The 21,145-nt window shown below is 47.5% G+C and overlaps 1 protein-coding gene and 1 pseudogene across 2 annotated transcripts in view; both read left to right on the forward strand.

Annotated features, from left to right (window-relative positions):
• CABLES1 (Cdk5 and Abl enzyme substrate 1) overlaps window positions 1–5,791 on the forward strand; it is a gene marked incomplete at its 5' end in the record, with an annotated part of 118,407 nt that extends 112,616 nt beyond the window's left edge. Inside the window, 3 exons of the mRNA XM_006903054.1 lie at window positions 2,108–2,214; window positions 2,772–2,979; window positions 5,651–5,791. Of these exons, the coding sequence (XP_006903116.1) occupies window positions 2,108–2,214; window positions 2,772–2,979; window positions 5,651–5,791 (456 nt within the window). The remainder of the gene's footprint in view (window positions 1–2,107; window positions 2,215–2,771; window positions 2,980–5,650) is intronic.
• Window positions 5,792–8,690: 2,899 nt separating this feature from the next.
• LOC102872976 lies at window positions 8,691–20,047 on the forward strand (annotated as a pseudogene). Its single transcript, XR_439047.1, has 2 exons — window positions 8,691–8,697; window positions 19,654–20,047. The product of XR_439047.1 is annotated as a gamma-aminobutyric acid receptor-associated protein-like 1-like (transcript).
• Window positions 20,048–21,145: the final 1,098 nt, after the last annotated feature.

Consider the following 21,145-nt stretch of genomic DNA (forward strand, 5'->3'; position numbering starts at 1 on the left):
AATACTTCCTGGATCATTTAATATTCTGCCCAAAGCATCCTTGATTACAGCAACTCTAGGTTTGAATTTGTTCTTCAGTTCCTTGAGCTTAAGAAATTAGAGACTATAAATTACATGGCAAGAGATTGTCAGTCTTTCTCTGATCGGGCCATTGGTGGATTCGAACTACCTGCCTTTGAGTTGGCAGCACAACTCCTGACCAGAGTTCATTCAGAGGTGCCTCAGAAGACAGGCTGGCAGCGTACTTCTGGAAGAATCAGCCCTTGACTCTATGGAACGCAGTTGTACCTGGGACATGCGGATCGCCCTGGGTCAGCACTGACTTGGTGGCGGCTGGCTGCTCATTGCACAAGTAGGGAAGCTGAAGGACTACTACTCAGGTAGCCCTGAGACTGGACTTCAGTGTCCTGGACAGGTGCCTGCTCTCGGGGGTCTTGGCCAGGGAATAAGAATAGTGGAGACCATGGCAGGCTCAGGTCCTCCTTGAGAGCAGCTCACAGGGATGTAAAGGGCAACTTGAGGGCAGGGCGTGGCCAGTGACGCAGGTCAGGGCTAGCCTAGGCCTGGAAGGGAAGGAAGTATCCCTTCTCCTTCCCAGCTCAGAACCTCGCATTCACTGTTCCCCTAACTCACTGTTCCCTGATGTTGTTATCAGGTCACCTGCACCCCCTATCCCTGCCCTGCCCTCCCCTGTTGCATTCTCAGACCACAGCAGCGGGCCTGGGGCCCTAGACACCAAATCTAATTCGTTGAAGGTCTCCCGTCTTCATGATGAGTCAAGCTTTTGTTTTTGTAAAAAGCACAGAGTATTCTCAGGGTCTCCACAATAGATGTGGTTGAGTGTCCCCTCTCAGGATCCACAGCATGGGTTGGCTGTCTCTCCCTCTCGGAACGGCCATGGGGTGTCTGCCCCACACTGGCCCTTTCTGTCTCTGCTTCCCATGTCAAGAGGGGCAGGCGAGGCAGGGCTCTGTACGATTGCGTGCCTGAACGTTGTGTTTGGTGTTCTCCCCCAACCCTTCCCCATCTGCAGCTGTGTCCACACAGCTTCCCTGCTGCCACATGGCTGTGAGAGAGTGAGCGGTGACCTCTCACCCCAACGCCTGAACTGCCACCTCTGCAAAAACGCCAGCACTTCCACCGTGTGTGCTGCTCGTTACACACACGGCCTGGCCCATGGCCTCTGCTGAGTGTCTCTGGTGTCCGTGCATACGTGCTCACATGCACTGTCCCAGACAGGGAAGACCACAACCTAGAATAGCAAAGTGAGCCCTAGGAGTGTGTAGTAACCAAGCCCGGGCCCAGAGCTTTTCTCACCACAGTCAGACTAGGGTTGTGGCCGACAAAGCGCTCACTTCATTTCTTCTTCCTGAACCATGGGGACCTGTTCTTCCCACCCCAACCCCATCTCACTCCCCCACACCATCCCACCCCCCCAACCCCATCTCACTCCCCCACACCATCCCACCCCTAACCCCTCTCAGCCCATTCACACCCCACTCCACCCGATCTCACTCTACCCCACCCCACCATGCTCACCCCATCCCACACCACCACCCTCACCCCATCCCATTCTCCCATCCTCATGCTGGCAGCTCTGTCTCCCAAGCCCCCATTTCATTCAGGATTACCCCACCCAAGACATCCACATTCTGGCTTTGCCCTGACTGATACACAGCTTACACACCTGCTCAGACACTCTGGGCCTCAGTTTCCTCATCTGGCTTCCCTCCAAATTGTCTAAAAACCAGCCATTTGCTATCAGGTTGACACTGACTGGTGGCAACCCCGTGTTCAGCGACTGTCTAGAAGTAGATCAAGTCAAATAAGCCATTCTTCTTAGGCACCTCTGGATGGACTTGAACTTCCAACTTTTTCATTATCATCTAAGCATGCCAGCTTGTAGACCACCCAGGGGCTCTGCTGACTGTTAGCGTACGGTGCTCACAGCTACCGTTTACTGTGCCCCACCTCCTGGAATCAGCGAAGCCCTTGCGATGGCTGTACACTGAGAGGTTTCCATCACCCAAGGATCTGGGGGATTGTGAGTTGGTCGTAATGCACATGTGATTTTAAGGAGTGCCCTGTGTTGCCCTGTCCATTGCAGACCACAGTCATTGACTATGTGAAGCCCTCGGATCTCAAGAAGGACATGAACGAGACCTTCAAGGAGAAGTTCCCACACATTAAGCTGACACTCAGCAAAATAAGGAGGTACGTGCAGACTGGCATCTGCCTGACATTCCCCTTTGGACCCCTCCCCAGCACACATGGAGAGCTCAGACCGTGTGAGTTCTTCCTCCTGTTCTGGGACAGGGCACGTGGTCCTGGCCTGTGAAAAGAGAGAGGGGCCTGGTGGTGGCTGAGCTGGCTGCGGTAGGAGACCCAGGGGCACAAGATCTGGGGGTCTGTTTCTTTGAAGAAGACTCATTTCATTCTATCTGACTCGCCAGTTCAAGATTTATGTTACTGAAAACTCAGAATGAGAAGCCATCAGCTCTCTGCTTTCTCAAATGTAGACAGAACTAGAGAGAAAGGAGTTGATATAGCAGAGTGTGGGATCCGTTCTTCACCCCTAGTCATCTGTCCAGACGTGGCAGCCACCACTTCAGCCCCAATACAGGCCCATGCCCCCCTGACAGCGGATGGCATCAGTGTGTGATGTGTGACTTCACTCTCCCGTTCCCAGTTCCCAGCAGAGAAAATGCTTTCAGGCTGGCGGAGTCAGTTCCTCCAGGTTCTAACGAGACCTCCTCTTCCCTGTCCTCTAGTCTCAAACGGGAGATGCGGAAGCTCGCCCAGGAGGACTGTGGCCTGGAGGAGCCCACAGTGGCCATGGCCTTCGTCTACTTTGAGAAGCTGGCCCTCAAGGGGAAGCTCAACAAACAGAACCGGAAGCTCTGTGCCGGAGCCTGTGTCCTGCTGGCGGCCAAAATTGGAAGTGACCTCAAAAAGCATGAAGTCAAGCATCTGATTGATGTAAGTGGCCCACGTGCTGGTGGTGAGGCACGCCCATGCTGCCCTCCAGGGCTGTTTCTTGAGTGACCCTGCCTCGGAAGGTCTTTCTGAGGTAGCTCCAGGTGTCACATCTAAGGTGGTTGTAGAATGGGAGGTGAGCCACTTGACGAGGCTGGAGATGGCCAGCATGGAGCCTGGCCCCAGAAAGCAGAGAGGGTGAACTTATTCTCATGACTACAGATGGCACTGAAATTGTGAGGATTGACCCACATGGCATCTGTCAAACATGTTGCCTCGGCTGGTCTTCACGTCCATGTTGCCCTGGCTGGGGAAGGGCATGGGCTTGGCTTGATGGCCGTCCTGTGATAGGAAAGCTCCTTCAAAGCAAGGAGGCACTGACTTCTTGTTGTTGTTATTGTTGTTGTTATGTGCCGTTGAGTCACTTGCGACTCATAGCGACCCTATGTACAACAGCCCTAAACTCCGCTCTGTCCTGTGCCAGTCGCACCGTCTCTGACACTCCTATCCCGATTACCCCAGTCACTGAATCAATCCACCTCATAGAGGGCCTTCCCCTCCTGCTCTGTCCCTCCATCCTCCCAAGCATGGTGTCCTTCTCCAAGGACTGGTCTCTCCTCACAACATGTCCAAAGTATGTTAGACGGAGCCTCAGAATCCTTGCCTCCAAGGAGCCACCCAGTTTAACCCTTTCTAGGATGAATCTGTTTGTTTTCCTAGCAGTCCATGGTACTCTCAATACTCTCCTCCAGCACAACAGCTCAAAGGCATCAGTTCTCCTTCTGTCCTCCTTGGTCATTGTCCAACTCTCTGATGCATAACAAGTGATTGCAAAGACCATGGCCTGTATCAGACGCACCTTAGTCTCCAGAGAGACACCATTGCTCTTCAGTACTTTGGAGAGGTCCCTAACGGCAGACTTTTCCATGGCAATGCACCTTTTAATTTCCTGGCACTGACTTAGACTAATGTATATATGCTTACCCTGTGTCCGCCTGTGTTCATTGGCAGAAGAGGAAAGCCAGATGGAAAGTTACTGTCACAGTCTCTCTCTTTCTCTCTCTCTTATACGCACACACACACGCACATGGCAATCATGATTTTGTACCGTCTCTGGTACCAAAAAACCAGAGATGGTGCAAAGTCATCCAGCTTGTACAGTGAATGGAGAGCCTTGGTGGCAGAGAAACCCCACGGGGAGTTTACTAACTCCACGGCTGATCCACTTCTCTGGCGGTTCAAATCCACCAGCCAGTCCTCAGGAGAAAGATGTCCATTCTCCTCCAGTACAGTTTATGGCCTCCTGAAACCCACTAGACTGTCAGCTGTGAGATGGTCTGACTCCACACCAAGGAGGGGTTTATGTACGTGATTACTTAGAGGAATGTGAAAGTGACCATTGAACACCAGTCTGAGCTGCGACTCAGTAGACGTAAGACTTGCTAAACTGGAGAATCTTCAGAAATGACAAAGAATAAAAATGATAAATGGTACCATGCATGGTTAAGCATGGCTGAATGAATAATAGCCCACAGCAAATCTAATCGTATTAGTAAAGATTGTAAAGCTGCTGGTTTGCAGTAACAATCTAACACAAAAGCCCATCCAAGTTAACACTTGATTGCACTTAGCAGCCATTCATGGGCTGGATTTATTTTATTATTATTATTTTTATTATTACTACTACTACTACTATACAACATAGAGAGAGACCGGTTTGCCTAGTAGACAGAAAATGATTCTACCAAGCCAAAGGTGGGTGACTAATCTACGGCCCTCAGGCCTGTTTTCAATTGTGTTTGGACATTCTTCTACGTCATATAGCCCAGGTGTGTCCACTTGCCATACAGACGTAACTTGTGGACGCTGTAAAACCAAACACTGTGACACTAATGTGTCAAATGTGAAAATGGTTACCCACAGTGGACAGTGTTTGGTGGAGCTCCCCGATTAAAACAAGCTTGGAAGCAGGAGTGGCATCCACTTCTGTAATAGCTTGCCTCCAAAAACCCTATGAACCTAGAGAAAGGATGAAAGTCATGCAGGTGTCTAGGACTTTCGTTCATAGGGTCGCTAGGAGTCGCCTACAACTCGACGGCACTTAACAACAACAATATTATTATTGTTGTTATTATTATTATTATTAATTAATTATTATTATCTGGTGGCCTAGTGCAAGTCTGAAGGCACACAGTTCAAATCCACCAGGTGCTCCATGGTTAAAGGATGGACAGTCTCCTCCTGCGCAATTAACTACCTCTGAAAACCAGCCAGAAAGTCAGCTATGGGTCGATTCCAACTTGACGTACACCACCACCACCACCACAACAACAATATTTAGCTAAAGCTGACAGTAAGGCCAAGCAGAATGTGCCCCAACAAAACCTCGGCCTTCCCCTTCTGTGGTGCAGAGTCGCTGAGTCACAATCAATTTAATGACATCTAACAATATAAGGTTTCTGAGACCTTAAATGTTAACAGACACAGAGTGTCACCACCTTCCTTCTCCAGTAGAGTGGCTTGTGGGTTCGAACCGTCCACCTTTCCATTAGCAGCCAAGCACGTTACCCATGCACTGCGAGGGCTTCTTGATAGAGACGTCACACACAAATTACACCCTGGATTTTTATTTCAAAGCTAAAATGCCTTTTGGTTTTCTCTCATGTTGCCATAGAAACTGGAAGAGAAGTTCCGGCTGCACCGACGAGAACTCATTGCCTTTGAATTCCCGGTGCTGGTGGCCTTGGAGTTTGCACTCCACCTGCCTGAGCACGAGGTCATGCCCCACTACAGACGCCTGGTGCAGCGCCCCTAGCCCAGGCCTGCGGGGGGCGCAGACCCGCGGGGCCAGGCCTCCCTACCCGCCTGCCGAGCTGCAGAGCCTACTGGAAATGCACACACAGAACTCAGAAGAGCACGCTTCGGCTTCACTCTCGACGTATTTGTGTAGACTCAGTACCGGGAACCCACAGGGAGTCTGGCCTGCCTGGCCGAGAGGAGCTGTACACCGTCTAGTATCCAGAGCGAGAGGCGGGACGCTGCGTGCTGAAGGCAGCCAAGTGCCGCCCTCGCCGCCCTGGGCCACAGCCACCCCGTCTCATCCTCCTGGGCACACACACACCTGACGACAGTGGTCCAGGCTGGCTCTCCAGACGTCCTCCCACTCAAGAGTGTGAGGTGGCGAAGGAGAGAGGGGAAGAGAATTTGCAGAAGCTAGGGGAAGCTTTTAAAAACGCCCTTGCTGTGTCAAAAGAGAAAGAGAGTGCCAACCTATTTTTGTATCAGCTACTGGAAGTGCACTTTCCCCTAGGAGTATGGGGGTCTGAAGGATGAGAGAAAGTGTGTGTGTGTGTGTGTGTGTGTGTGTGTGTGTGTGTGTGTGTGTGTGTGTGAGAGAGAGAGAGAGAGAGAGAGAATTGAGAAATACTGCATCAGTTCTAGACCCCATTTACACTGCAACCCTCAACTATGGGTCAGCAACCAAGCCAACCTTCAGTGATTATTTCTAAATAATCTTCGGATTCATCAGAATCAGACTATTTGGACACCCCCTGCTTTTCCCAGGATGACATCCTTTCTGTTACTTCCGACAGCAACCAATGAGACAAACAAGATCCGCCTCTGGTGTGAGGCCCGGGTGTGTGGCACAGCCGTTGCCTGTGGCTTTGGGTGGCCTTCCCAACGTCCAGTGGGCATGGCCCCGTGGACAAGTATTCAACCCTCGCACTTTTCCACTGGGGCGGCGAGGGTGGCCTCCATGGTGTGTACCCTGTGCTCTATGTTAGAGCGCTTAATAAGCACATTAATTGTGCTATCTGTTAAAAAAAAAGTTTTCTAAAAATGAGTACTAGTAAGGACAAGACCGTGATTGGCGATGTGCGGCTCCCCGCAGCCAAGAGATTGGGACGTGAGTGGAAGCCGTCTGTTAAGGAGGCGGTGGCTCCCAACAGGCACGCGTGGCCCCGGGAGCTCTACACTATGGTTCCGGCGACAGCAGTTCTTCCCAGCCACGTGCTCAGAGCACCTGTACCTGCAGCAGGTCACCGCACAGTCACCTCCCTGCAGCACAAGAGAGGTGGGGCACCTCCGACCCAAGAAAGCCTTCCATCTCGGTGTAAAAAGAAAATTAAACTATTTTCTTGTTTCATATGTGCACATATGTGTATACATCTGTATCCTGCCAGCAGCCCTTTGCCCTGCATTGCTCGTTCATCTGCCACCGTTTCTAACCCAGATTTGTCACAAATTGAGAGCTTTTCACGTCACTTCAGAAAAAGGGGGAGAGGGAGGTGAGTGTAGTGAGCAGAGCTTAGAAGAGTCAGATTATCGCACAAAATGGTGAAATCCAACAGCAGCTGGTGAGAGGAAACTGGAGTCTTAACCACAGTTAGTCCTCGGTATTTTGCTGACAGTCCCCTGCAGGAATCAGCTGTAAGGCAGCACTGGTGGTTGGGAGGACTATGCCCTCTGGCTGGTCTCAGGCTCACCAGTATGGCCCTGTGTGTGTCTGGGGAAAACTGCTCTCATGGGGTTTCTGGCAGATTTTTTCAGAAGTCACCTGCAGCTAGTCTTTTAAGGCGTGTGAGGCTGGGCTTGACCCTCCAACCTTTAGGTTAGCAGCTGGGGAAATAACAGTTCCCACCACCCAAGGACTCCATGCTAACCCCACTAGTACTTAAGGGGCACCAGCTTCTTGTAAGGCATATTGGGAAGTAAAGTGTTTAAAACATCTCCATCACACAAACTACAAAGTGCCCTTGACCTTCCTCCTATGCTCTCAAGTCCAGATGGCATGGACGGGGACCTTGCATTTCTCAGATAATCACCCTCACTGTCCAGTGAGTGCCCAGTGGGCACATTTGCAAACAGCAGGGGCACTGGCAGCAAGAAGAAGCTCCACCATGCAGCCGCCTCAGGGCTTCTGCTAGAGCTGGGGTGTCAGTGGGAGAGAACCTAGGACTTTCCCGTGTCTTACACATCAAGTTAGTGTTCTGAATCTAAGAGGATTTATTTTATCTGTTCTCATTTTATGAGAACTCAAGAAGTTTCTGGATGCCCCACACATACTGCTTTTTTGGTTCATTGTTTTGGAGTCGTCCCCCCTTCCCCAAGACTTACTTTTAAACTACTTGGCCTTTAAGTTTCATCCGTGGAGTTATGTTGAGATTAATGCAGTTGCATGAGATCCAGGAAAGCATTTTGTTGAGAGAGATTCTCTTGTTTGCCCATACCATGACCTGAGAAGGTGGAGGGATGTCGGCCACTGCCAAAGCTGCTCCAGCAATATGCTTTCTAGAAAATTACACACACACACGCACACACACACACACTCTTTGAGTGCTGGGAGCCTGGTGGCAAGAACTCAAAGGGCAACTGGAGCCCTGCAGCATGCTGGTTCTGGAACACCCTGACACCCAGCCCTTGGACTCTCCACAGATGGCAAGCCAGCCCTGCCACACTGGGGCCTGCCCAGCTGCCCTGAAGTCAGTCCATTCTCCTGGGCACACGCAGCGACTGCACCTGTAGTTGTGCCTACCTGCTATCCCCACAACTTGTCTGGGGAAGACATGGCAGTGGGGGGGGGAGCATCTATAGCCCTGACTATTGTTAGAGCAGAGCTGGGAACCAATCAGCTCTGATCACGGGCAAAACCACCAGGTTTAAGTTCACATCGCTCTCCATGGTTCCTCTTGCATTGATTACAAATTGCCAAGGAGGCAGGTCGGCTGCAGGGTAAAATTTTATTATCCAGAGATGCCTGAGGGGAAAGAGGGATGAGGGATGCTGCAGCAGGAGCACGCAGGAGTTGATTTGTGGGGTGTATTTGTGAGGAACCCCACCACCACAGCGGGAGATGGCTTATCTTTCTTTGCAGAGCACCTGGCAGATTCGAACTTGGTGCCTTTGGATTGACAGCACAATTCTTTATGACTTGGGAACAATTTATTTGAAAAGTCTGTTAACCAGGGCACCAGAATTAGATTAACAAGAAACCATTGACAGGAGCTTCTTTGGGCGGATTAAACCTTGAGTACAATGGCTGACAAGGGAAAGAACAGGAACGGCAGTATTGACCAAGTGTGCTCCATGGGAGGGCTGTGGTTAGGCACTTCAAACACATTTTCTCACTTAACCAATAAACTACAATTAGGTATCGTGATCCCATTTCATAGATGAGGAAACAGAGGCTCTCACAGATTACTTGCCCAGTGTCTCACAGTCGGGAAGTGGCAGAGTCTGCATTCTGTCTGATTTGAAACCCTAGCCAGCGTGCCTGCCTCCAAGAAATGAAGCTGAGAGAGGCCAAGGCCAACCTGAAGTCCAATGGCCCCCCGAGCTTTGGCATTGCTCAGCTCAGGTTAGATGGGGCCTCAGCTTCACCCCTCTCAACAACCACCAGCTCCTCCTATGCAGAAGGGAAAAAGAATCTGAGTTGTCGGGTTCCTAGCAGCCCCCCACTCTTGGCTGTGAACAGCGTTCATATCTGTTTGGGGATCCACTCTTCCCTCTGGTTGAATGTGTGCTTTCTGGGAAGTCTGCTTCCATGGCAGGTGAGCTGAGAGACTCAGGAAGCAGGTGGAGAGGTGTTTCACATGCCTATGTGGGCATTCCTTCTTGTGTCCTCATGGACGCGTATTCTCTGCTCCCCGGTGCCTGCCTTGGGTATGCCCTCTAGTGTGTGGCTAGGGAATGCAGATTTGTTTGTCCTAAACAGGTGTGTGGGCAGTTGGCCCGCTGGAGGGCACCCACGGGTGACGGCAAAGCCCCAAGGAAGGGCTTAGGACCTATGAGTACATGGTCGATGGACTAGAAATGGGGAACTGGGTGACTAAATGTCATGTTTTACCAGAATCTCTCACTGTCATCACGTCTAAATAAGAAACCACCCTGGCTTCAAGAGAAAGAAAGCTGACCCTTCCCTCTGAAGCATGGCTTAGAGTACCTGACGAAGCCTACGTGCTATTCCATGAAACTGAGCCAGATAACATTTTTTTTCCCTAAGCCAGCTGCCTTCGCCCATGAAACCAACATTTTTTTTCCCCTAAGCCAGCTGCCTTCGCCCATGAAACCAAATTTTTTTAACATTTTTAGGTTGGTATTATAACATTTATTGAAATAATGCTATGGGTTAATAGAAACAGCAAAGAACCAAAGAATTATAATGCAAGCTATGTAAATTCCCAACTAAAATCCAAAAGGGTCTAATGTATTCATTCAGCAGCTAACTAAAAGCCCAAGACAGACAAGACACCCACGTGATAGAGTACTGCAAAACAATTGGCAATTTTCAGTTATCAAAGTTGTGCATTTTGTATCCTTTTCTCTGACATGAAACCAATTCTTAAGAAACAAGACACAAATGGAGTACATATTAGAGAAAGGAGCAGAGGCCTGGACAGTACACAACCTGAATCAGCAGGTCTGGGGCTGAGGGAGAGTTTTTCAAGGCAATCGGCTATGGGAGAGGAAGAAAAATGCTTCGGGGCTGCCAAACCAGGCATCTCCAGTGGGAACAAATGGCATGTGTGGTTGGGATTGTGTCGTCTATCAAAGGGGCTGGGACTGAGATGGTACAGTGAGCACCTGGCCCATGGCAGCCCTACAGCAGGCACTCAGTGTTGTAGTTGTTAGGTGCCGTTGAATCAAGTACGACTCACAGCGACCCTGTGAACAGCAGATCTGGACACCATCCTAGCCTGTGCCCTCTTCACACTTCTGAAACCTTAGAGCCTATCACAGTAGTCACTGTGTCAATCCACCTGTTTGAGGATCTTTCCTTCGCCGACCCCCCACCCTTCCAAGTACGATGTCCCTCTCCAAGGAATAGCCCCTCTTAGCAACATGCCCCAAGTATGTGAGGTGAAGCCTCCTCGTTCTTGCCTCCAGAAAGCACTCTGGCTGCACCCTCTCCAAGACATACTTGTTTGGTTTTGACTGTCCATGTTCAGTACTTTTCTCCAACACCACAGCTCAAAGGCATCAATTATTCTTCTGTCATCTCTATTCATTGATTCACAGATGCATAGTAAGTGATCAGAAAGACCATGGCCTGAGTCAGAAGCATCTTAGTCCTCAGAAGAAATTGAGAATTTTTACCAAATCTTGCAGTTCAAAATTGACCAAACATGCAATCAGGTTATATTAATGAAAATTGGTGACTGGAATGCAAAACTTGGAAACAGTGAAGAAAGAATTGTTGTTGTTATGTGCCATCAAATGGCCCATGACTCGTAGCAACCCTATGTACGATAGCTCTGAAGCCTGCCCTGTCCTGAGACAGTCTCACTGTTTCCAACACACTTACCCTCATTGCCCTAGTTACTATATCAATCTTACCTCATCCAGTGTCTTCCTCTCCTGTGCTGTCCCTCCACCCTTCTGAGCATGATGTCCTTCTCCAAGGATCAGCCAGATTCAGTACTAGGTGGAAAGGCAGGTAAAATACCTAATGGCCTCAACAGTGGGTGCTGCAAGTATAAGAAGGGAGGCAGCATTCCGCTTTGTCATACGTGAGGTCCCTTGGCTGACTTGATGGTGGGAGGGAGGGTGAAGTCGAGCGTAGAGCAGAGAGAGGGAAGGTCCAGGTCCTTGAGGGCCCAGTGGGATGGGCAGGCCACCCTGCAATTTACTGCCTCTGAAAATCCACAGGTTGGTCAGATCTGAGTCAGTTCTGGCCTGATGGTACACACACCAACACCAACAACAAAGGGAGCCCTGGTGGTGTGCTGGTTAAGTGTTGGGCTGCTAACTGCAAAGTTGGCGGTTCAAACCCACCCACTGCTCTACAGGTAGAAGATGAGCCATTCCCTTCTGTGAAGATGAACGACTTACTTCATCCTACAGGTCACTATGCAGGATTTGGTTAGTTAGGTGTGGGATGGGGTGAGCATGTGTTTCCAGGGAGCCGAGGTTTGCAACTAAGTGATGTGAAAGTCAATTACCACGAGAAGGTGGAGGTTGTTCCAGCATCCCTCAGCAAGAGCTCTACGTCGGAGCCCGGCTGCATGAGCCTAGAGCCATCTTCTGACAGAGATGTGCCCCTTCTGTAACTGGTACAGCACCCCCACACTAGTCACCGCCTCCCCACACAGGGAAAGAGCCCCCGTGGCACGGTGCATTATGAGTTGGTTTGCTAACTGAAAGGTCAGAAGTTCACATTCACTGGTTGCTCCACCAGACAAAGATAGGCAGTCTCCTCCCATAAAGATCTGCAGTCTTGGAAACGCAGGGGAAGGGCATCATGAATTGAGATCAGCTAAATGCAGGTAGGTTTGGGATTGGTTTGTTGTTGGGGTCTTTTCTTCCACAGGGAGGTTGTTACAGATTAAAAAAAAAAACCAAACCAAAAAACAGTGTCCTTCACTAGTGAATGATCCTTCCCTGGTTATATCCAACCTAAGTCAGTGGGAGCCTCAGACAGTCGCCTGGGGTCTCCGGGGTCACTGTGCCCATGAAGATGAGGGATGCACTCAGTGAGGTGAACTGACGCTGTGGTTGCAACACTGGACTCGAGCATACAACAAACATGACGTTACCACATGACCTTCTATTAGGCTTAAGGTTAAGTAGCATAGAACGGAAGCAAGTAACAGCAACGGGTGGGAGGGCGGGTGGGAGGGAGGGTGGGAGGCCCCACTCCTCATCCTTGCCCCGACTTCCCACACTGTCTCCTCAGTCAGCAAGGGCAGGACCAAGTCAAACACTGTGGGTGTGGCTGCATTTCAGAGCATATTTTACACACTGAATGTAAAGTGAAAGCCCACACAAGTTTAGCTAGTTAGAAATGTCAGATCCAATTCAAGATTCCTGGATACTTCCTGGTCTTTCCTGCCTTTTCTCCTGGGCAGGTCTCTCAAAGCCTCAGATGGTTCTTCTCCCAGGCTCATCCCAACTCCCCAGCCTTCAGAAGGGGCTGTATATCCAAGGAATTCGTCCATCTCCTGATTGGTCCAGGGTTGTCCCTCTTCTTGCTGCCAACCCACCCACCTGCCTACTTCCCTCCATCTCCTCCTTCCTGGATCTCATCCTCCCTGATCCATCTTCTCCCTCAGCTGTACGTTCAGCATCTCCTGCCCCTGAGCGTGCGTGCACACGCACGCACACACCCCACTCCCTCTGCAAAGCTCCTTGTGGTGCTTCCCAACCTATGTGTCCCTCACATGCCCCTAGTCCACATTCCCCCTTCATACCCACTGGGTAAGGACTAATCTCTCCAAGCACATGGAACAACCCACAATGTCAGTGTAAGGAAACCCTTTGGCAATCTAGCTTGGGAAGTCACTGCAATTCCCAGTCACCTCTTGAGGGTGGCAGGTCTGTGTCACAGCCGCATGGCTCATAGCAATTCCTGAGACCTCTTTTTTAAAAAAAATTTTTATTTTATATTGGTTTGCTTACAAAGTTCATATACACTGTATTTCACACTATTCTTCATTCACATTGTGTTTCATACAATCATTCCCATGCATTATGTTTTATAAAATTAATCACCGTTAGACTATGCCACTCATTACCTCATCTTTTCAGGTCCCTAACTTTCCTATTTCCTTTACCCCCTCCCTCCACCCACCAAATTGTGCAACCCTGTGGTTTCGCCCCTACCCATCCCCACCCCTCTGCTGCCACCCTTTTTCCCCCTAGGTCCCTGTACATGTTTTATTAGTTATCCTTCTATTTTTTACACTGAGGCCTCATTTTTAAAAAATGTGTTGGTTTGCATACAGTTGTTCCTATGCACTGTGTTTCATTCGTGTACTTTATGTTTTCTACCATCCCTGTGCCTTGCATTCATGGAATATCTGAGGTCTCATTGTGAGGAGACACACTTACCTTTGCAGAGTTGTCAAAGCTTGCACACCACGGTAGTGTGCCCTCATCACAAGATCCATAAAACTGAGAGATCCTGAGAAAGCAAGAGCATCCTTCCAAACGACGGGGTTCTCAGGGAGCCCCTACCACGGCTCTAAATCAGAGAGGGAGCCCCCGCTGCTGAGCACGAACAGGAACCGAGACATGGAGAGCAGATGAGAAAGGAGGTGTACTCCACAGACCTCCCAAAGGGACGGGACTCCTGCCCTGCCTCAGCTTTGAGAGATGACACTTGTTGCCTACTAGACAGTTTCAGGAACAAATATTTTAGTAGAAAACAAGAGTAGTTGACAAGTGTGGGCTGGATTGGATCAGATGTATCAGAATCACATGGGCTACCTTTTGAAATGCAACTTCCTGACCATTCTAGAATCTGTGAGATTGGGAACTAGGAATCCAGATGTGCAACAAGTTTCCCAGGTGGTTTATCTATGTTCACAAGCTTGAGAGTCACAGCCATCTGTGTTGCAAAGGGTTGTAGTCTGGAAGGAAGTAAAAATCCCCGCATCCTGACACCAGCAGGGCTTCTTTAACTTTAATGTGCATGTGAACTTGTTTAAATGTAGAGGCCGAGTAGTGGGTCTAGGATGGAACAAAAGAGTCTAGATAAGCACTTTGCTGGTTCACGTGTCAATTTTAAGTTGCAGGGGACCAAAGGAGTTGTATCCGTGTGTGTGTGTGTGTGTGTGTGTGTGTGTGTGTGTGAATACTGCTATTAGGTGCTGCTGAGCTGAAGATGACCCTGTGAACAACGGATCTGAAGCTTGCCCTGTCCTGTGTCATCCACGCCATCTCTCATATGCTCCAGGCAATTGTTACAGTCTCTGTGCCAAACCGTCTTGTTGGAAGTCTTCCTCTCTTTCTCTGACCCGGCATTTTTCTCTGCATGGTTTCCAAGGCCTGGCCCCCCTCCTAACAACTTGCCCAAAGAATGTGAGATGAAGTTGCACCATCATCTTTCTCCAAGAAAGACATGTTTGCTCTTTTGGCAATCCATGGATTAGTCAGTATTCTCCAACACCACAACTCAAAGCCATAGGTTCATTCTCTGTCATCCTTATTCATTGTCCAACTTTCAGATGCATAAGAAGTGATTGAAAAGACGATGGCTTGGATCAGGCACACCTTAGACTTTACAGTGATATAATTGCAGAGGTCCTCGAGAGAAGATTTTTCCCAATGCAGGACCTTTTTAAAACATTTCTTGACAGCTGGCTGATGATCGTGAGTCCAAGTAAAATGAAACAGATTGCTTCAATCTCTTCTCCATAGCAAATCTCCAATACCAGAAGGAGGGTAAAGTATGATGCTGGCTGATAGCAGAGGGATAGGTAAGACCAGACTCTGCAGGGCTTAGAGATCACACTGAAGACGTTCAACTTCATCCCAAGCACAGTGGAAAGTCTTTGGAACATATTAATAGGACAGTGGTGTAAGCAAACTTGAGATTTCAAAACCTAGTCTGGCAGGAATGTGGGAGAAAAGTTCAGAGGAGGCAGAGCAGATAAGGCTAGAGCTGTCCAGGAGATGCCAGGAGGGGAAGAATGTGGGGATGGCGGTGGAGAGAGGCGAGTGTTTGCTGAGACATTTCAAACCTGGCAAAGGCTGGGAAGGTGAAGGGAAGGTCAAAGTTGCACCCAAGTTTCTACCCTGGACAACAAAGAATGAGAACAGTGCCACTTCCTGAGGAAACATGAGACGAGTCCCTGGTGATGGATAGAAGATCATGAGTTCGATCTTGGATTTCCCAGCGTACACTCTTTCCTTAGCACAGAACGGTCACAGCAGTGTAGGACTCACGTGTGGCCAGGTGGCTGTTTTCAGAACGGAAGTGATGAGTGTCCTTTCCCAGGCCAGAATATTTAAAAATCTGGTCTGGCTTCTCCTCCCTCTCTCTCCCTGCCTGCTGGGTAAACACAGAGGACTCAGACCCAGATGTTAGGAGTCTGTGATTGACTGTGTGGACAGAAACAGTCAGCCAACCAGGAACTTATTCTCTGGAATGTTACATCAGTGAGAAAGAAGCTTTTATTGTGTTAAACCACTGAAATGTTTGTTACGCTGTGGGAAACCTACTCTGTCCTTTCAACTGATCTTGGACTGCTGTATCATGTCACTTGACCAGCCTTGAATCCTCTCATTGACTCGTCTCACATCAGACTCACAGTTTTCAGTAGATTCTGACCTTGTCTGTCTGCCTCCTAAATCCAAACCCCACTACTGTAGGGTTGGTTCAAGTTATAGCAAACATCCCTCAGATTTCCAAAGCTCAAATTCTTTACAAGAGGAGACTTCCTAGTTTTCCCCTACAGACCAGTTGGTGGATCCGAACCCCTGACCTCTGGGTTAGCAGCAAAACTTGTAATGCACCACACCCTGTTGTTATGTGCCATTAAGTGGGAACTGTCTCATAGCTGATCCTACCTACATCAGGATTGTCTATCTTTCTGCTTCAGAGAAGCTGGTGGACCACATATTTTGGGGTTGTGGTGGTGCGTCTAAATGAGACTTGAAGGGGCTTGAAGCCATTTGAGAAGAAAAAGCAAAATAATCAAAATAGGTGGGGAGGGGTTTATGTGAGGACTGGAGAAGTTTGAGTCAAAATCAGAGGGGTTTATGTGAGGACTGGAGAAGTTTGAGTCAAAATCAATTAAGGTGATTATGGAGAAAGAAGGAAAGGAGAGATGAATGGAAACATCATCAGCTTTGTACTGAAGAAAGTTTGAGACATCTGACAATTCCTACTTTCCTATAAACAAGAGTGCCAACTCAACTCAATTCGTTGCCGCTGAGGCAGAATTGACTCAGAGCTGACCCTCCAGTGGGTTTTCAGAGGCTTTGAATCACATGGTAGGAGGTAGCCCATCTTTCTTCTTCAGAGCCACGGGTGGATTTGAACCTCCAGAGACGTGTTTCCTTTGGGTTATTATTGCAACTCCCCACACACAAGGCCAACAGCGTGCCCTCATTTGAGATCAGTGCTCATGAAACTTCTACAGAAAACAATCTACTCCAGTAAGGGACTTCCGGAATGAATGAAGGAAGAAAGATTTTAAAAATTATGACTCATTTATTCATTTTAATAACTAAGTGTTAATCTACTTTAAAATTCCTTTTACTTCATTGTCACAACTCATGTATTCAAACTTCTCAAATTTCTTGCTGTCTGAAACAAGCCATTGTGGAAAGCCATGCTGGATCATGATGATGACAACTTTTACCATGTGTTTTCTATGTGCTGGATCAACATAGAAAAACTAACCTAGATGCACACATCCTACACATCATAGACACACTTTTACACAGACATACATGTTGTTAGACATCATCAAATCCATCCCAGTTCATAATGATCATATGTACATCGAACAACACACTGCCTGGTCCTGAGTCAGCCTCACAAGCTTTGCTGTGTTTGAATCTATTGCAGACAATAGATCCATCTCTTTGAGCATCTTTTTCTTTTCTTTTTTTGGGGGTTTTGGTGGTTTTTTTTTTTCATCTTCCGGTCTACCAAGCATGATATCCTCCAGCAATTGGTCCCCCTCGCTAACATGTCCCAAGTACATGAGTCCCAGCCTCATCATTCTCTATTCTAAGCACTATTCTCACTGGACTTCTTCCAAGAAAGACTTATTCATTCCTCTTTAAGTCCATTTTATATTCAATATTATTCACTTACACTATAATCCAAATGTGCCAATTCTGCTTCAGTCTTCTTTAGCCATTTTCCAGACTTCAAAAGCATATGAAGTGATTGAAGATACCACAGCTTGGGCAAGACACATCTTAGTCCTCAAAACAACATCTTTGTTTTTTAACACATTGAAGAGGTTTTCTGTAGTAGATCTGCCCAGTGCAATATGTCTTCTGATTTCTTGACTGCTCTTGTCTTGAATGTTGATTATAGATGCAAGTAAAACTCCTTGACAATATTGGCATTTTCTCCATTTATCATGATGTTGGTTCACTCATGAGGGTTTTTAGTTTCTTTGTGTTGAGGTATAAACCAAACTGAAGGCTTTGATCTTGATTAGTTAAGTGCTTCAGGCCTATTTTGTGTTCAGCAAGCGAAGTTGTGTCATCTGCATATTGCAGGTTGTTTTCCTTCAATCCTGATGTCACATTTGTCTTCATATAGTCCCATTTCTTAGATTACTTGCTCAGCATACAGACTTAGTTTACAACCTCGACACACACTTTTCCTTGTTTTGAACGACACAGTACCACCTAGTTCCACTTGAACAACTGTCTCTTTGCTTCTCTGTAGGTTCTTCATAAGCACAGCTACACACTCGAGAATTCTCATTCTTTGCTATGTTATCCAACATTTATCAGGATCCACGCAAATATTTTTGACTAGTTAATAAAAAGAAAGAGAGGATGAGCTTTATGAGGAAGAAGGTGGCATCAAGATTGGAGGAAGACTCAACAACTTACGTTATGCAGATGACACTACCTTGCTTGCTGAAATTGAGGAGGACCTGAAGCGCTTGCTGCAGAAGGTCAAGGACTGTAGTCTTCAATATGGATTGAAGCTCAACATCAAGAAGACAAAGATTCTCACCACTGAGCCAATTGGCAGCACCATGATGGATAGAGAAAAGATTGAAGTTGTTAACAATTTCAGCTTTCTCAGCTCCACTATCAACACTCTTGGCACCAACAGTCAGGAAATCAAAAGACAAATTGCACTGGGGTCAGAGAATGCTCCAGAGTACTGAAGAGCAACAATGTCAGGCTAGAGACGAAGGTGCACCTGATCCAGTCCATGGCCTTCGCAATTACTTTCTATGCATCAGAGAGCTGGACAATAACTTAGGATGACAGAAGAAGAATCAGTGTCTTTGAGTTGTGGTGCTGAAGAAGAGTATTGAACATACCGTGGACCACAAAAAGAACAAACAGCTGTGTCTTGGAGAGTGTGAAATCGAGTTTCTCTTTGGAGACAAGGCTTTTGAAGCTCCATCTCATATACTTTGGGCACGTGGCCCAGAAGATCCAGTCCTTGGAGAAGGATGTCATGCTTGGAAGGTGGTGGAGGGACAGCACAAGAGAGGAAGACCCCAGATGAGATGGGTTGACACAGTAACTGGGGTAATGGGAGTAAGTGTGTCAGAGTTAGTGAGACTGGCTCAAGACAGGGCAGGGTTGCTATGAGCCTCTGGCAACTTAATGGCACATAGAAAAAAACAACAAATTAATAAAACACACAAATATCTTTCTCCTTTCAGTCAAGATCCTTCCGATATAAGAAATGGTAGCCCCTTTTCCACATCCTCTTCTGAATCCAGTTTGAATTTTTGGCAGTTCCCTGTTGCTATATTGCTTCAACCATTTTTTTTCCATAATCTTCAGCACAATTTTACTAACATGTGATATTAATGATACCTTAATAATGTCTAGATTCTGTTGGATCACCATTCTTTGAAATGGCACAACTATGTATCTTTTCCAATTGTTTGGACAAGTAGCTATTTTCCAAATTCCTTGATATACACAACTATCTCCACCAATGCAGCATTTTAACTGGTATTATTTGTCAGTTCTTTGAGTCGTATTTTTACCAGTGCCTTCCATGCAGCTTGGGCCTCCTCCATCAATGCATCAGCTCTTGATCCAATGCTCCACCTTTACAAGGCTGCATATTCTTTTTGGCGCAGTGATTCTTGTATTCCTTCCATCTTCTTTCAATGCTTCCTGTATCATTTGAATGTTGAATGACATTTCAACATCAAATGTTCAATATTGCTACTTGAGGCTTGAATTTTTCTTCCATTCTTTCAGGTAAAAAATGTCAAGCATGAGGCCCCGTCCGGGGATTTTAGAAACCCTGCGGTCCATCATGAAGTTCCAGTATAAGGAGGATCATCCTTTTGAATATCGGAAAAAGGAAGGAGAAAAGATCCGGAAGAAATATCCACACAGAGTCCTGGTGATTGTGGAGAAGGCTCCCAAAGCCAGGGTGCCTGATCTGGACAAGAGGAAGTATTTAGTGCCCTCAGATCTCACAGTTGGCCAATTCTATTTCTTAATCCGGAAGAGGATTCACCTGCAACCTGAGGACACCTTATTCTTCTTTGTCAACAACACTATCCCTCCCACTAGTGCTACCATGGGCCAGCTGTATGAGCTAGACTGAGAAAATAATTATGATAAACTAGCACCTTCTTTCTCTGAAACCAACATTTTCAAACTCTGATCAACTCAGTTGTACTAAATGAGCAGCTCAGCTACTCATTGCTTTTGTGTCAGAATGTACTAGTAGCTGACTCTCTAGCAGTTTTTTGGAGGCTGTAAATTGCTTGGAAGAAAATTGCCTGTCTTTCTCCCAAGGAGTTGCTGGTGGATTTGAACTCCTAGAGAGGTCTCCCTTTGGGTTAATAGCACAACTATGAACTATGTCACCAAAGTTCTACTAGTTGGTATTAAAATTTAGTTCTGCCTAGTGGGCAAATCTGCTGTTGGCCACCTCTCCAGAGTACTAAAAAGCAATGACGTCAGTCTAGAGACCAAGGTGCATCTGATCTAGGCCATAGTCTTCGCAGTTACCTGCTATGCATCAGAGAGCTGGACAGTGACTAAGGATGACAGAGGAAGAATTGATGCTTGAGTTGTGGTGCTGGAGAAGAGTCTTGAACATACACCATGGACCACCATGAAAACAACTCTGTCTTAGAGAAGGTGAAACCAAGTATCTCTTTGGAGGCTAGGATTGTGAAGCTCTGTCTCACAACTTTGGGCACATGGCCAGGAGGGACTGATCCTTGGAGAAGGACATTCATGCTCAGAAGGGTAGAAAGACAGCACAGGAGAGGAAGACACCAAATGAAATGGAGTGATATAACTGGGCAATGGGGGTATTTGTGTTGGAATCAGTGATACTGGCTCAGGACAAGGCAGGTTTCAGGGTTACGGTCACTATGAGTTGCACGCAACTTGACAGCACATAACAACAATAACAGTGGTAAGAAATTGCACTGCAATCCCTCAGGCGTGCAGCTTGAATCTACCAGCTGCTCTGCAATGGAAGGATAGGCATTCTCCTCTCGAGTGATTAACAGCCTCTGAAAATCTGCTGGTCAGTTGTGGGTCAGTTCTGACTCAATGGTACTCAACAACAACAACAACATAATAAAGTTTTGACATGAAAAAAAAATGTCAAGCATGATCTTCCCTTGGGGTTTTCTAACCCTGGATCCTTGCACATTTCGTTACAATTCTTCCTGAGTTTCTCTTCAAAATCTTCTGTTCAGCCTTTTACTTCATAATTTTCCTTTCACTTTTTTTTCAATTTTTA

The sequence above is a fragment of the Elephantulus edwardii genome, unplaced genomic scaffold (genome assembly GCF_000299155.1).
Source record: "Elephantulus edwardii isolate Elephantulus edwardi_28Jun2011 unplaced genomic scaffold, EleEdw1.0 scaffold00501, whole genome shotgun sequence".
NCBI classification, from domain to species: Eukaryota; Metazoa; Chordata; class Mammalia; order Macroscelidea; family Macroscelididae; genus Elephantulus; species Elephantulus edwardii.